This window comes from Lolium perenne, chromosome 2, assembly GCF_019359855.2.
Source record: "Lolium perenne isolate Kyuss_39 chromosome 2, Kyuss_2.0, whole genome shotgun sequence".
NCBI classification, from domain to species: domain Eukaryota; kingdom Viridiplantae; phylum Streptophyta; class Magnoliopsida; order Poales; family Poaceae; genus Lolium; species Lolium perenne.
In genome coordinates this window covers 203,915,579-203,931,422 of record NC_067245.2, presented here as the reverse complement: position 1 = coordinate 203,931,422, position 15,844 = coordinate 203,915,579, and the positions used below count along the sequence as shown (strand labels likewise).

The following is a 15,844-nucleotide window of genomic DNA, read 5'->3' as shown; positions in this document are numbered from 1 at the left end:
TTTATGCACACTTTATGTCATATTCGTGCATTTTCTGGAACTAACCTATTAACAAGATGCCGAAGTGCCAGTTGTTGTTTTCTGCTGTTTTTGGTTTCAGAAATCCTAGTAAGGAAATATTCTCGGAATTGGACGAAATCAACGCCCAGGGTCCTATTTTGCCACGAAGCTTCCAGAAGACCGAAGAGTCAACGAAGTGGGGCCACGAGGTGGCCAGGAGGGCAAGCGGCGCGGCCCCACCCTTGGCCGCGCCGCCCTGTCTCCTGGGCCCCTCGCGACGCCCCCTGACCTACCCTTCCGCCTACTTAAAGCCTTCGTCGCGAAACCCCCAGTACCGAGAGCCACGATACGGAAAACCTTCCAGAGACGCCGCCGCCGCCAATCCCATCTCGGGGGATTCAGGAGATCGCCTCCGGCACCCTGCCGGAGAGGGGAATCATCTCCCGGAGGACTCTACGCCACCATGGTCGCCTCCGGAGTGATGTGTGAGTAGTTCACCCCTGGACTATGGGTCCATAGCAGTAGCTAGATGGTTGTCTTCTCCTCATTGTGCTTAATTGTCGGGTCTTGTGAGCTGCCGAACATGATCAAGATCATCTATCTGTAATTCTATATGTTGTGTTTGTTGGGATCCGATGAATAGAGAATACCATGTTATGTTGATTATCAATTTATATCTATGTGTTGTTTATGATCTTGCATGCTCTCCGTTATTAGTAGAGGCTCTGGCCAAGTTTTTGCTATTAACTCCAAGAGGGAGTATTTATGCTCGATAGTGGGTTCATGTCTCCGTGAATCTGGGGAAGTGACAGAAATCTCTAAGATTATGGATGTGCTGTTGCCACTAGGGATAAAACATTGGTGCTATGTTCGAGGATGTAGTTACTGATTAAATTACGCGCAATAATTAAAGCAATTGTCTGTTGTTACAAACTTAATACAGGATCAGGTTCGGATGATAACCTGAAGGTGGACTTTTTAGGCATAGATGCATCTTTGGATAGCGGTCTATGTACTTTGTCGTAATGCCCAATTAAATCTCACTATACTCATCATAATATGTATGTGCATGGTCATGCCCTCTTTATTTGTCAATTGCCCAACTGTAATTTGTTCACCCAACATGCTATTTATCTTATGGGAGAGACACCTCTAGTGAACTGTGGACCCCGGTCCAATTCTCTATACTGAAATACAATTTACTGCAATCGTTCTCTTGTTTTTCGCAAAGAATCATCTTCCACACTATACATCTAATCCTTTGTTACAGCAAGCCGGTGAGATTGACAACCTCGCTGTTTCATTGGGGCAAAGTACTTGGTTTGTGTTGTGCAGGTTCCACGTTGGCGCCGGAATCCCTGGTGTTGCGCCACACTACATCTCGCCGCCATCAACCTTCAACGTGCTTCTTGGCTCCTACTGGTTCGATTAAACCTTGGTTTCATACTGAGGGAAAACTTGCCGCTGTACGCATCACACCTTCCTCTTGGGGTTCCCAACGGTCGCGTGCTGTACGCGTATCAAGGACACAAGCATAAGCTTTTACCACTCTTTGAGAGCTTGTGTTCCTTTTATTTGTTGAACATTTGGCTTTCATTTGTGTTGAACTATGTTATTTTGGCTTGTAGCATTGTTTATTATGTGAGACATGGATTTCGGTATTCTATATGTTGAGACTATGAATTATTATATGGTGTGTAACTTATGGTATTCGGTATTCTATATCACCATATTGGTATGATCTATGTCTCAAAGTCTCAACTATATGCAGTGTTGGAAAAGGCGACACCTAGGAGACGCTTACTCACGCTTAAGCACTAGGCGATGGACAAACGCCTCGCCTAGGACATAAGAGAAAGTCTAGGCAGGGCAACCATAAAATTGTCTTCTCCATGAAGAAATCATGACATATTTCACTATCGAGACACGTGGGCCATATTATCATGATAGTTGATAGTAATTTACTCATTAACATGCCCTAGATTAATGTATATTCACATATCATAACCTATTTACACACTTTATAGTACAAACTATATGCCCGCCTAGGCTGCACCGAGGACGCTTAAGCACCGCCTAGGCACTAGGCGAATGCCAAGCGCCTCGCTTACGCCTAGCGCTTTTTCCAACCTTGACTATATGTGATTATGTCTCTTGCTCATATTATTATGCCATGTTACCTAACTTATCTTTCAATGTCACTCGAACCTATGTGTGGTGCATTTGTATTCAAATGCAAACTACTTATATGCACACATCTACGGGTGTTTCTATCTTCTTTGCAACATGTTTGATTATTGCTAGTAAATTTATTGCAAATCCGTGTGTTGTCATGGAACATCAAAAAGGGGGAGATTGAAAGAACATCTCTCCATAATTATGGTTTTGTGTGTTTGATGACAACATGTGTGATGATCTAACGCAGCTTAGTGTGCATATATGATCCAATATGTGTTTGAACTGAGAATAATTAAAATGGAAGAATCATTTGATGAAAAGGAAGAAGAAAGAAAGGAATCGGGAATTTCTAGGCCAGAAATTCTCCCCAAAATTCAGCTAAGGACATGAGGTCCGTGCTCTCAGTACACCCCCCCGAAAATTTGGCCGGACATTTCTGTCGAGCGGCCGGAAATTCTGGACCCAACTCACACCGGAAATTCTGGCCCAAGATTCTGCAACGGCTAGATTTGGTGGGGGGTATAAATACCCCCCTTCTTACTCAAGCTCAAATTGCTCACTCTCTCACAAGTTCATCCACCATTGTTGAGCCACAAGAAAACACAAGATTCACTTGATCTCCTCATCCAACCATCTAAAGCTCTTGTTCTTTGGAGAATTGAAGGAGAAAACCCCGATCTACATCTTCACCGAAGTGATTTACATTTCCCCCTTATTTGCTTGAGGGCCCCTTTGCTAGTGTTCAATTTGGAAATCCTAGTTGCTTTTGGTTGATTTATTATTGTTGTTGTGTTGTTACAGCTATTGGGAGCGTCCAATTCTTTTGTGGATGTGTGCCCCAAGAACCTTGTAAAGGCCTGGTTTCCGCCTTGAGGAAATCCCTTAGTGGACAAGTGAGCTAGGCCTTTGTGGCGTTGCTCACCGGAGAACTGGGTGAGGCCTTTGTGGCGTTGGTTAGGCCTTTGTGGCGACCACACCCCTCCAAACGTAGACGTACTTCCCCTCAAAAGGAAGGAACTACGGGAATCATCCTTGTGTCTCTGCGTGCTCCACTCTCAGTTACATCTATCCTTGATTGCACTATTATATCTTGTCTAGCTATATCTTGCTTAGTTATATACCTTGTCATCTAGGGAAATTTACATAGTTGCATATATAGAGAGTTTACCTTTGTGTCAAGCATAAATTGAAAAATAACTAAAAATTGGGTAGCACCTAATCACCCCCCCCCCCCTCTTCTAGGTGCGGCATACGATTCTTTCACAACAAATATCTACATCACCACACTCACTCGATGAGGTCGAGATGGATCCACAGGTCGGGAAGGCTCATTTGTTCGAGCTCCATCGTTGCAGCCATCTGAGCTATGCAACCACCCTAATCTATCTACACAACAAACAAGAAGTGTCGAGGTTCCCCCATCCGCATGCCAGTGAAGCAACACATAGAGGAAAAAAGAATAATCGGGCGCGCAACTGGCGAGGAGGGGTGGGGAACTGGTTGCCTCCTTTTTCGCTGGTCATGTCACGAGCTCAAGAGGAAAACATGTTCCAATGAAATAAAAATTATGATTTTTTATTTCTTTGAAAGGACTATTTTTTGCAGATATTGTGACTTTTACGATTTATTTTTTGATTATTACTTATTAATTCTCTAAAGGATGAGAAATAGAAGTGAGTCAATATTTCCATTAAAAGATGCAAGTGAATATTGATTTCATGAAATTATTTAAATTGTATCCATTTTTAAAACAGAAGGCAGAGTGCCAACTTTAAATTAATAAAGCCTTTTATAGCTAATACATAGGTGTTGAAGAAAAACTTACGAAGCATCGAGCAAATAGGCACATCAACGAATACAACACTACAACTTGAGGTAGTCGAGGCCCTCATCCGCGAACAGCACAACAAAGTGTGAAGAAGCTAACTGAAGAAGGATCCATCAATAATGTCGTCATGGATTGCACCTGGGCAATGAAAACCGCAACCTCATCTTGTCCATAGCGGATGAAGGCTCCCCGCCTCCTCGCCGTGGCGCGTAGGACACCGTACCGCCAGCCGATGGTAGTGCTCACCCTGAGCTTGGATGAGAATTGAATCCAAGACCAAAGGAGGACCACCATCCACGGCCAGACACTGCTAGCACATATCTTGAAGGGAGCCGCACCATGTCCAGGGGTCACTCACCTAAGAGAATAAACTGCACGGGAAGCCGGAGAAGAAGTGGATGTTGCCAGCCGCTCGCAACACCGCCCACCGGACACCTGCACACCACCACAAACATCCACAGACCCCCCCCCCCCCCCCCATCAGTGAGTTATCGCCCAAGGTCGCCTTCAGGAAGGACATCGGTACCACCGACGTTGTCGTGACCCAATCAAGTATCTGGGCTTTCACCCGAGGAGGTAGACTGAAGGGGGAAGGGAAAGACAAACCACGATGGCGCCCCCAAGGTAGACAACGCGAAGAGGCGTCGCCGTCGACGAGATCGGCCAGCCGGCCTGCGATTTCTCCCGGTCGTCGATCCCATCGCCAACACCCTGGCTAGATCGAGAACCGGAAGCACCGGACATAGATCTGTTGGAGTGGCACACAACTGGGAGTGGGAGTGGTTAGCACTTCAGATCCGAACCCGGCTGCCACGAGGACCACCGGACCAAGACCAGCACCCGCCAGCTTCGCGCCGCCCACACAGCCACGAAGCCATCCCGCACCCGCGAGCACTGCTCGCCGCCGAGTCGGTGTCGCCACACCAGCCAAGGCCACTGTCTCGCTTGCCAAAGCCCTTCGCGTGGGGAGCGGCGAAGTCCTCGCCGCCACCATCCCCGACGAGCCGACTGGCTTTCTGGGTGGCTTTCTCTAGTGGCGGTGAGAGGTGGGCAGGGTGGGTGGGTGAAGAGGGCCGGTGGCGGGCTAGGGTTGGGGGCCTCCGGTGTCGCCCTAAGGAGGGCGATCCGGGGTGGGGGGCAGAGTAAGTGTTCAATTTCGGCAACTAGAAAGTTAATCATAAATTATATCCGTTGGCCATTTGTAGGTTTGTTTCCGGTCATTATTGAAGTATATATATATACAACTACAACTGTATACATGCTGCAGGGTATCGACGACAGATGCGGGATGATGTATACGTGCAGGAGGGTGGAGCCGTCTGGCGTCATGGTGGCATCGACGGCAGGTCTTGCAAGGTTCATGCGTTGATCTCTCTTGAAGATGGAGTCGAGGAAGACGGCGGGAGGAACTCCTGTGGCGTGTGCATTGGCGTGCGCTGAGAGTCTGCTTGACTGGATGTGTTTTTCACCTGCTATTGGGCGGTGTGAGAAGGCATTTAGTTTTGGATGATTTGAGTTGGTGTATTGTCACCCTCTTCATCTCACTGTAGGTATAGTAAGGTTGCTTCGAGTTTGATCTTTTGTATTTTTTCTTGTAAGGTTTCGTGAATAATCTAATAAAAAAGATGTGTGCATCCTTTGGATGGAGAAGCTGAGACGATATTTCCCCCACCGAAAAAAAATACAACTACAACTGTTTCACGTGAGCTAGGTTTAAGAATTCTAAAGTTAAACCAAGTATTGGAAGTTGTTTTTCACTCTGAAACAAGGTTTAGAGCTGTTTCTTTGGTTATATTTGTGTTCATATTTGTGCGCCTAAATCTAGAAAACAGAACAGTTTACACAACATGTGAACGAATTCTCTCCATCCTCGCTATGTCATGTGCAATTTAGCACCACATCATGCCGTGCCATTTCACTGAGCGTCGCCGCTGTACGATTCCTTGCGCTGCTCTCGAAGCGATGCAGATTAGGTAATTCGCAAAAAAAAAGTCATACTAGCTGAAGTTGCTCGACAGAACCACAAAACAAAGCCCACCTCGAGCGTGGCCGTTGGCTCTAAGCTATCTATGCTCAACTATTTGCCATTTCGGTGCATGGTCTCTTTCCCCCACAGTCCCACACTGATCAGAAACTAACCATTAAAGTCAAACCTGCTAATACATGTTGAAAAACAGTAATTATCCAAAATACCTAGTTTGAGGTGTAACCTAGGTTCAACTAAAATTGCTCTAAAGAAGGAACAGTACAATATAAGTCAAAGCCCAAAACTGTTCACACAGGAATTTCCATTTTTGGGTAGGGAATAAATACCATATTTTAACAATATGGTATCATTTTTGTAGATCTTAGTTGATCCGAAGTGATCAGGCAACGAGGAACCGATTCAGAGCATAATGCATGAAAACAAAGGAGGCCACTATTATGCATTCTCCTCCCTTTATGTCTTTAACTGTAGGCCTCAGGGGTACCTATCATCGTCACCCACAGACTGATGGTTTGGGTCGAACTGCTCCGCCCTTGGTGAGTAATACATTGCTGCACCTATTTCTTTTTCTTGTGAGACCCAGCTAAATTTTGATAAATATAGTCGTGAAAAAAGAATCATTTTGCCATCATAAACGAAAATGTTTGCGTGGTTACAGAAAAGCAGACTGAAAGAGCATTTAGTCATGATTTTTTGTGTGTGTGGCGGCGACAGTCCTTGCCATTAATTAGCCAGTACACAAATTGCCATCAGCAAGTCATCATCCTTACACAAGCCTAAGGGCAGTGTTATGTCACGGTCAGAGATGATAGGGGTAGCTCGTGAGACCACCACAACATATAGTGCCCTTTTATTTTAAGCACATGAGTGCAAATGGATAGGGTCATGCTTCCAGCACCGAAAGGGAGGGCAACGATATATAGATGAAAGCGAGAAAACACCAAGGAATAATCGTGTTGTTTAATTGGCGTACGTTATAGGCGTTGTCCGTATTGCCGCCATTTGCATCTCTCATGGTGGACAATGCAGAGGTCTCTCTTCCATTATCTTAGAAAAATGTTCCCCGTGAGAGGAAAGTTAGAGCTATTAGATGTTCCATAGTTCAGTTTTCGTGGAGACATACAAACATAGAGCTTCTGTCACTTCCATTAAACGACCTTTTCTTCTCAATTTTTGTGCTATGTGGCAGTTTATATCTATCATTTGTTTATTGTAGAATTGCAATTGTATAATACCCAATAGGACCATAGCTGATTTGTTTAGTTCTTGCACTTCCCGGATAAAATTTCAGGTCAGTTGACTTGACCCTACTGCTGATACACTAGATCCTCCTCTGATGTTATAGATGACTGCAAATCCACCCACTGTGTGTGGGTGTGAGTGAGAGATAACCCCTAAAGCATTTGCATAATGTGTGTCCTGATTACGGAGAGCAAGGAATAAAATCCTTCCGAGTGCCTTTTAATTCGCGAATTTGCGTCCCACATCGATGGAGGATAATGTACTTTACAATTGTGGGCAAGCATTTGCTTACTGCAATCATAAGAACCCACTGATGATTGTGCGTAGGAAACACACGCATGAAACAAATTTTAACATACATAGGGGCTGTTTGCTGCATACCAGTTCAACAAGCTCATCATCTAAAAAAAGGCCTAGAAATGCATATATTATCAGCATCTAAAAAAATATAGTGCAACAGAGAGAAGGCTGAAATTTCACAGAAACAGTTCTCAATCCCACGGGGACTTCAGGGTAGACCCAGAAAGGAAGCATCGAATTATTTGTCGACGCTATTGAAGGAAATCCAGAAAGAAAGCTGGTATCGCCATCGTATCACCTGTGGACAACCCATGAAATCTTCTGAAAAAAATGAGGTCCCATCAGCATCGATCCTCCAAGGGGGGCAGGGAGCTAGCCTGGTAGCCTCTCTCAACATGTATCCATCCATCCAGCTGCGGTCATGGTGGCCATACGGGGTTGCAATCAATCTCTTCTGGTGGCTGAAAGGGCAGCGGCCCCTCTGCTCACACAAAGAGAGGTGTGGAGGGTGGGTAAATTCAAAGGTACACCCAAGAGGAGGCGTTTTTCAGGTGAAAAGGAAAGAAAAAAAATTAGTTTTCCAAATGGCAGACAGTTCTGAAAACAATTGTACATTGGACATGCGTATGTTTGAGTACTTCATCTCCTGTCTGAAAACAAATTTAATGCTTAAAATAACTTTTATCGAGAAAGCATTAAACATACCTTTTGGATCATCGGTTATTTTCGTCCAAGGTGCATCGATGATATTTTTTGCATGAAAGTTCACAAGGATATAAAAGAAATGAATATAAAAGACCCTTTGTGAGTTGTACGGAGAACATTATCAAGAAGAATAATATTTCAGCAGAATTTGCAAGCTTATAGTTAATTTCTACGTACTGCGTTTCAATAAATACCGACTTCATTGAAATTTAGGAGCCAAAAATATGTTGTCATTTGACAGCTACAAAGAAATAAGAAATGGGAGGAACGCCAAGGGGACACTTCCCATATAGTGACACCTTGTATATATGGACTAGGCCTACATTTCAAGTGTCTTTCTATAGATGATATGGTGTATCAACCCCATGGTTGTCCTCTTTATATATCTTTTCTACTAAACTCTGTGACATAATTAATTAAATTCATCTGAAGAGGACCGTAGGTGTTTGAGTGGTTGAGATTTGTTTTTGAAGATAGCCAGTATCTTATTGCACTGTAGCACAACTTGACATGTACCCTTGATGAGTAGTGCTGAATACTCCATATATTAGTGCTACAAGCTGTCAACCTCCTCTCAGCACTTGGAAAATAATACAAATGGTCATACAAAATCAAGAAGCTTTAACAGCACTAGGACACAAAAATATATGCCATGCTACAAAATTTTGAATGGAAATTCAACCTCGACGAAGACAAGTCAAGGGCAGGATATGTTTTGTTGGAGGAGTGGGGAAGCATTTCTTTCTCAACCCCTTCGAAAGTTGGAGATGGACATCCTTTTGCCTCGCCCCACCAGCCCCCTATTAAATCCTGGATTGAGTGAGGGAGCGTCCTTCACACAATCCTACCTACAAGAAAAAACGGGACCTTGCTGGCCGGCGACTTGATTGGACGAGATGGAAGCAACAGGTCTACAAGCGCCAATCGTCTGAAAGGAACATATATTCAAGAAGAGGGAAAAAGCGTGATTTTATAGTATTAGAGATCTGTGCAGCAGCAGGGACCTAGCTGTAAGCACCATTCTTCGCCATGATTAAATTAGCTGAACTACATACTTCATAACCTCAGAACTAAAACCCCTCCATTATAGGTCTTGTTCAAATCTTATATCAATAGAACTAGCAGACCTACTCCTAATAATTATGGTTGCGTGCATCAATCCATGCAGAGACCGGAAGTTATCCTCATTTTCAGAAGAAAAAATATATACTAGCAACAATATAAAAGAGATAGAGAAAAAGCTTTTCTTCCGTGCATGGGAGGTCCGGTGCAGGTTTGTGCCGTCGATTTGCTGCTTTAAGATTCATGCCACACCGTGTCGCCCAGTTTTTTCGAGTTTTCAGTTTGGTCCCACAGATTGAAATGCAATGAAACCGAATGAAACAGAGTACATGGCCTTCTGCTTACGGAAGAAACGCCGGGTTCTAAAAAGATACGGCTATTCTAAGTAGTACCGAAGCAAAATTACATATTAATGTCTCTTCAACATACAACTAATAATCTGTAACCTGCCCCGAAGAAACACCTAGCCTTCTCCATGACCTTGCCCATGCTGCTACCTTTTTTACTTTGGCTAGGAAAGCAAGGTGAGCAAAGGATTTTAACATATCCACAAGGAGATGACCCAGACGAGCTATAGGTAGTTTTGGTACAATTTCAGTTGTGCAAGAAAGGTATACCTAAAACTAAAAGTATTTCTAGAAATGAGCTTTCGACTCAAAAGCAGTACCGCAACATGAGTAATACAGAGGGTAGTACACGCCACACTTTGTACATACATACACCTACACTTTTGGCATGGCAACAAAAACAAAGATGTCAAAAGTGATCATTTTGCCATTTTCTTATGTTTATTTGCATCAGGTTCTTTGAAAGAAGTTCCTTATAAATCAAATCATGGTGTGGAAACCTCCAGGTGCATCCACAGCTGACCCCATTTATCTTCTCTAAAAGGAAGAAGGGGACACATCTTACCCAAGGACAAAGGAAGGGACAACCCAGTGTACTAAAATTGAACTGAAAAATCAGAACATTTATGAAAATAATGATAGAGACTACAAATGGCTGAAGGCTACATTTTTTTTCAAATTGTGCACAGATAAGTGATGAGGCCCCTTAGTAACATAAATAAATGAGACAAAAGCTATGGAAGATGAGCCAATTATTTCATCACACAGAAAAAAAAAAGGATAGGATGAATATCACAACAGCACTCCATATATCCTCTATATATTGCTGAAAACCAGAAGCAATAGGTTAGCCCTACCCTATTCCCCACTCTATTAATCTAAGCCACAAACTAAGCCTCCATTAATCTTGCCCTCATCATTCCAACCACTCTTCCTTTTTTTCCTTCCTCTCTGGAGGATACAGCCCCTAATCCACCACTTAATCCCCATTAATTAGTTCACTAACAATTAAGGCCAACGCACTTTTCTCCTCCTCTCCTCTCCTCCCTCCGCTGCTTTGCTTGCTTGCCACACCTGCCTTCTCCCTACACCTGTCAGGCTTGTCAGCCCGCCGCTGCACCGGCAAGGACTCAAGTCGCCGTACGCGCCGGCCCGCGCCATGTCTACCGCCGGCGAGGCCGGCACAGGGTCTGGGCGCGCGGCGCGGCTGCCGCGGTGGACGCGGCAGGAGATACTGGTGCTGATCGAGGGGAAGCGGGTGGTGGAGGTGCGCGGGCGCGGCAGGGGCAGAGGAGGAGGAGGAGGAGCGGCCGCGGCGGAGCCCACCAAGTGGGCGGCGGTGGCGGAGTACTGCCGGCGGCACGGCGTGGAGCGGGGCCCCGTGCAGTGCCGGAAGCGGTGGAGCAACCTCGCCGGCGACTACAAGAAGATCAGGGAGTGGGAGCGCTCGCTGCCGTCGTCCAAGGACCAGGTCTCCTTCTGGGCCATGCGCAACGACGCGCGCCGGGAGCGGAGGCTCCCGGGCTTCTTCGACCGCGAGGTGTACGACATCATCGAGGGCCGCGGCGCCGGCGGCGGGGGTGTCCGTGACGGTGGCGTTAATGCGGGCGTGGTGCACGCGGAGGAGGGTGCCGAGGAGAAGGTGGTGTTCGACGGTGGCCGCGCGGCGGCCGCCTTGGACCACGGGCTGTTTTCGTCGTCATCGTCGTCTGAGGAGGACGACGAGGAAGTGTCCGCGTCCATGTCGGTACCGGTACCGGCGCCTGCGCCACCGATGGCTCCGCCTCCTCCGTCTCCATCGCCGGCGCCCGCGGTGGTGGCCGTGCCGGTAACAGGTGAGCTTGCTGTTCCCCGCCCTTCTTGCATGCGAAGCATGTGTACTTTTTGATGGTGCAGTTGAGCTATTGGTTTGTTGCTGATTCTTGGCGGTAAAAGCATGGGCTTGATCGGTAGTAGTACTAGTCCTGCAATTTGGTCATGGAACTAGGACCTTTTATTCATGGGTGAATTGGGTTCATGATAAGATGCATTTTCACAAGAATGTTTGTTCGATTGTTTGGCTGAAATAGTTTTTTGCTTCCTGTGGTGATGGTTGCAGAGAAGAAGACCGAGGCACCTAGGCAAGAAACCTCAGAGCAAGGTAGAGAAAATCATTAACTGGGTTTTCCTTTTACATTTACCTATAAGAAAACTTGATTTTGTTAGGAGTACATGGTTTCCATACTTTTGTTGTCAAGTATCCAACCGGCTTTCTTCTAGACTTGTTTCCACCTATGCAGGATCCTTTTTACTGTTTCATTGAGCTTTGATTGGCCAAAAATTATTGAACATATTTTTTAAAGCGTGTCTCACTCAGACTTCCCAAAATCAGAAATCGTCATAAAAATGCAGCCACTGCTAGTTGATACACTTGATTTCCAATTTGTGAACCGATCCGTTTAAAAATGATCTTGAAATGTTAGTCTATCTTCAGTTGACAACTACAAGTACAGACTTTACAGTAGACTCGCCTAAGACTAAGAAATGACAGCTTTGAACTGAATTGATTTAAAAAATAGATAACCAGTTTTTCATGAAAGTATTCAGTCCTAAATAGCATCAAAATCTACCAAGTTTGAGGTGTTCACGGAAGTATATCAGTTTTAGAAAGCAGAAATTCAGAATCACTGGCAACTAATCCCCGGTTCAGGCTGCACAGATTTCCAGTCATTAAACCATATTCTGGTCGGTCCACCTGGACTATGGATTTTGAAAATTGACCACTCTCTTTTTCTATTCAAGCCATGCTACTCGGTATCAGCCTATTCACATCACTGTCATTACCTTACTCTATTCATTTGGCGATAAAAATATTCAACTAACCAGTTCCCCGTTAGTTTATTCATCTAGAAAAGGTTACAACTCTTGTTTCTTCTCATAAACCTGAGATTCACTTTATCAGAAAACAAGAGTTATGCTACTTATTTAAGTAAGACATTGAAGTTCCCTTCGATTGGACTCTGTTATTTGTCCCAAATCACAGACATATACAACAACCAGCCCGAGAAAAACAACTAACGGTCTAAATTTCGAACATCAGGAACATCCAAAGGAAAGCAACAAGAACAAATTACTGATGACCCACCACCAATGCAGAGTGGGCAGAAGAGGCAGCGCAGCGATGACGCCTTGGGACCAGGAGAAGCCACTGACCTGCAGGGCCAGCTTATTGAGATTCTAGACCGGAGCAGCCGGATGGTGGCGGCGCAGCTGGAGGCGCAGAACATCAACTGCCAACTGGATAGGGAGCAGAGGAAGGACCAAGTGAGCGGCTTGCTCGGTGTTCTTGGTAAGGTGGCTGATGCGCTCTACAGAATCGCTGATAAGATGTAGTCACCGCTGTAAATGTTTTGAGGAAAGTAAATAATTACTCCAAATAAGAAGGAAAATAGCATAAAATTATAAGAATGTACAGATTGATATAGAGTGTCTTGGCATTCAATTTTCTTGTAGACTGGTTCTGAAAGTTAGTCAGGAACCTGATGTACTATTTTCCTCGAGGGAGATGCAAGACCCAAATATTGTGTATTCTGGTGACTCTGGGTTCTGGATAGGAATATTGGTGCTTATTTGTTGGACTGTAGGAAGGCTCTGTTCCTCTTCAAGTTGGCCCCTGAATGGTGAATGCACAATGAACCTATAAAAACACTGTTATTCGTCCCCAGAATACAAAAGAGAAGCAAAAGCTGGTTCAGCAATTAGCATACTCAGCTTATTAATAGAACATTTTGAAATCTTTTAGATGCAGCATAAACCACAGCTCCCACTATTAAGAAATTCAAACATAAATTGATTATAAATTACACCATGATTAACATCCAGTCAGCTCCGATCACAAAACCAAAGCATAGGTACAATAAAGTATCCCCTAAACACAGGTAGCATCATCAGGAACCTTAAAAACTTGTAAATTTCTCAAACATACATCGACAGGGGGCTCCAGAAACATCAGCTTTACTCATCATCTGCCCTACTTGACCTGTAACGGCGGGAGTTCATCTTCGAGTTGGTCTGTATCAGTGGTGGTGGTGATGCCTTAGGATCATCTTCATCCATCTCACATTGATCGGTTCCATCAGAGGCTACTGCTGCTGGAGTAATGAGAGTTGAATTTGCATCACTGGATTTGGGGCCTTCATCCACCACCATGGCATCAACTGGCTTCTTCCGAGGGATGAATGTTACTGAGCTGGGAATCTCAACAGGTGTCTCAGGCTGCAACTTGCTGGGATCTGATCTGCCCAACAGATTGTGCAAATCTGCAAGCGCTCTACGGTTAGATTCATCAGTAGTCTCCGGTGTGTCCAGAGTGTAACGTGTGTACTTTGCAGGGTTCCTAACATAGTCAGGAATCCCAGGAGACTGAGATGAAGTGGAGGAGTTGCCCTTTGAAGTTACCACATCCATGGACTGAGGAACCATGGGAGAATCTTCGTCATGCTCAGAAAGCTCCACTGCTTGATCTTTCACATCAGCATTAAACCTGACACGTTTCCTTGGTTTTGAATCGCCTTGCTCCTCCTTCCTCTTCAGTATAGGCTTCACCCCAGTATCCTGAGTTTGCATTGCTTGCATCCCAACAGTCGGGCACTCCTTTGTTTGAGTTGTCAAATGAGGGCTACCTTTAACTGAACCATTGTCTTCTCTGAGCCTCGCAGATGCTGCACCAAGATCTACACGTGGATCCTTGGATAAACCGCAGATCTCGTCAATGGCATCATCAAGGAGCTCAGGCACTACAGTATTGATGCTCATGTTGATGCCGTCATCCATGATTTCACTCATGTATACACGGTCTGCAGCATCCTCTCTACCAAATGCCGCTCTATCATATCTGTCCTCCTCCTCCTGAAAGATAGCACACCCAATCGGAACACATTAACAAAGTGCACATGGAAGGTACGCCAAATACAAAAGTGAAAATACTTCATGAAGAATCAGAGTTAAATAATGTAGTGTTTCATCAGGTCAATGTCATCTTAAGGCTACATCATTCAAAAGTTTGCTTTATGGTTTATACCAGTTTTAGTAAGTAGCCGAAGTATAATAGTAGAAGGGCTTAAAACTACTCCTCTTCGTCCAGCTCCTCCTTCAATCCCCCAAATCCTCTCTACAGTCATTGGTTCAACAGAAACTAGCAGAAAATGATGACAAGAATACCCCAAATCAATCCTCTATGCAGTCGGGTATGGCCAATAAATGAAGCCAGATCGGACATTACTATGTAATTTCTAGGAACAACACATAATCGACTATGTAAATGGTCAAATCGAATAAAATTAGGAGGATTTTTTTTTCTCACCTCCCGATCCAGAGTCGGGTCGAGGCCGATGGAAACCCTAACCTCCTCCTCCTCGTCCAGCTCCACCTTGGTACCGTCCCCGCCCCTCCCTTCCTCCTCCTTATCATCTTCATCGTCTTCGGGGTCGTCCTCGAAGTCCTGCTTGGACCGCCGCCTCCGGCCGCGGAGGCACCCGTTGGCGTCGTAGAACGCGGAGGCGCACGGCGTGTCGGCGCGGTCGGCCGCGGCGCCCTCCTCCTCCTCGTCTCGGGCCTCTGAAGGGCGCGCCCAGCGCTGGCGCTCGACCTCGCCGGCGGCGACGGACCAGGAAGCGGACGGGAAGGAGGAGCTCGGGACGTCGCCGAAGAGGCGCGACCCGAAGAGCCGCTTCACCCGCTCCTCGAAACCCTCCCCGGCCGCGCCACCGCCGCCCCCTCCGCCCCCCTCGGCCGCCATGGATCGGACGAGGCGCAGCGAACCAACCAGCTCTCCGGAAACTTCTCGAAGGTTCGTCGCGGGCCTGCTGGTGCGTGGTGGGTTTCAGATTGGGGTTTGCTTGCTTGGTGTCCGAGGGATTGCAAGGTTTGAAGTCGAAGATGGCAATCGCGGTGGGTACTCCTTTTCCGATTAGGCTTTGGGCTTTCGAGTCGGTAACGGGATAAGCTGGCCCATCAGACGCACAGTTAGTGGGTCGGCCAAGAAAATCAGATACTCTATAATTAAATAAACACTGCAACAGAAAAAAAAAACTCCTTCCCACTAAAAACAAAAATTACTCCTTCCGATCCATAAAAAAGTGTCGGGACTTTAGTTCAAATTTTTATAAACTTAAATTAAAATGCCAATATTTTTATGTATCGGAGAAAGTAAACAAA

The 15,844-nt window shown here is 45.5% G+C and overlaps 2 protein-coding genes across 2 annotated transcripts; one reads left to right on the top strand and one right to left on the bottom strand.

Annotated features, from left to right (window-relative positions):
- Positions 1 to 10,486: 10,486 nt before the first annotated feature.
- On the top strand, positions 10,487 to 13,216 carry LOC127321250 (trihelix transcription factor ASR3). The gene is made up of 3 exons (XM_051350286.2): positions 10,487 to 11,484; positions 11,748 to 11,789; positions 12,729 to 13,216. Exons 1-3 carry the CDS (start codon positions 10,809 to 10,811, stop codon positions 13,019 to 13,021), a joined length of 1,011 nt encoding a protein of 336 aa, XP_051206246.1. The 5' UTR covers positions 10,487 to 10,808; the 3' UTR covers positions 13,022 to 13,216.
- A 241-nt stretch (positions 13,217 to 13,457) lies between these two features.
- On the bottom strand, positions 13,458 to 15,515 carry LOC127321249 (uncharacterized). The gene is made up of 2 exons (XM_051350285.2): positions 14,991 to 15,515; positions 13,458 to 14,536 (listed from the first exon to the last, which is right to left on the bottom strand). The coding sequence occupies exons 1-2, from the start codon at positions 15,423 to 15,425 to the stop codon at positions 13,643 to 13,645; spliced, it is 1,329 nt and encodes a 442-aa protein (XP_051206245.1). The 5' UTR covers positions 15,426 to 15,515; the 3' UTR covers positions 13,458 to 13,642.
- Between the last annotated feature and the right edge of the window lie 329 nt (positions 15,516 to 15,844).

Excerpts from the sequence above, each read along its gene's own strand:
- LOC127321250 (XM_051350286.2), top strand. The coding sequence starts at position 10,809 with ATGTCTACCGCCGGCGAGGCCGGCACAGGGTCTGGGCGCGCGGCGCGG. Across the intron at positions 11,485-11,747 it reads GGTGGCCGTGCCGGTAACAG|AGAAGAAGACCGAGGCACCT; the intron begins GTGAGCTTGCTG and ends TGATGGTTGCAG. Across the intron at positions 11,790-12,728 it reads GCAAGAAACCTCAGAGCAAG|GAACATCCAAAGGAAAGCAA; the intron begins GTAGAGAAAATC and ends TTCGAACATCAG.
- LOC127321249 (XM_051350285.2), bottom strand. The coding sequence starts at position 15,425 with ATGGCGGCCGAGGGGGGCGGAGGGGGCGGCGGTGGCGCGGCCGGGGAG. Across the intron at positions 14,537-14,990 it reads ACCCGACTCTGGATCGGGAG|GAGGAGGAGGACAGATATGA; the intron begins GTGAGAAAAAAA and ends GCTATCTTTCAG.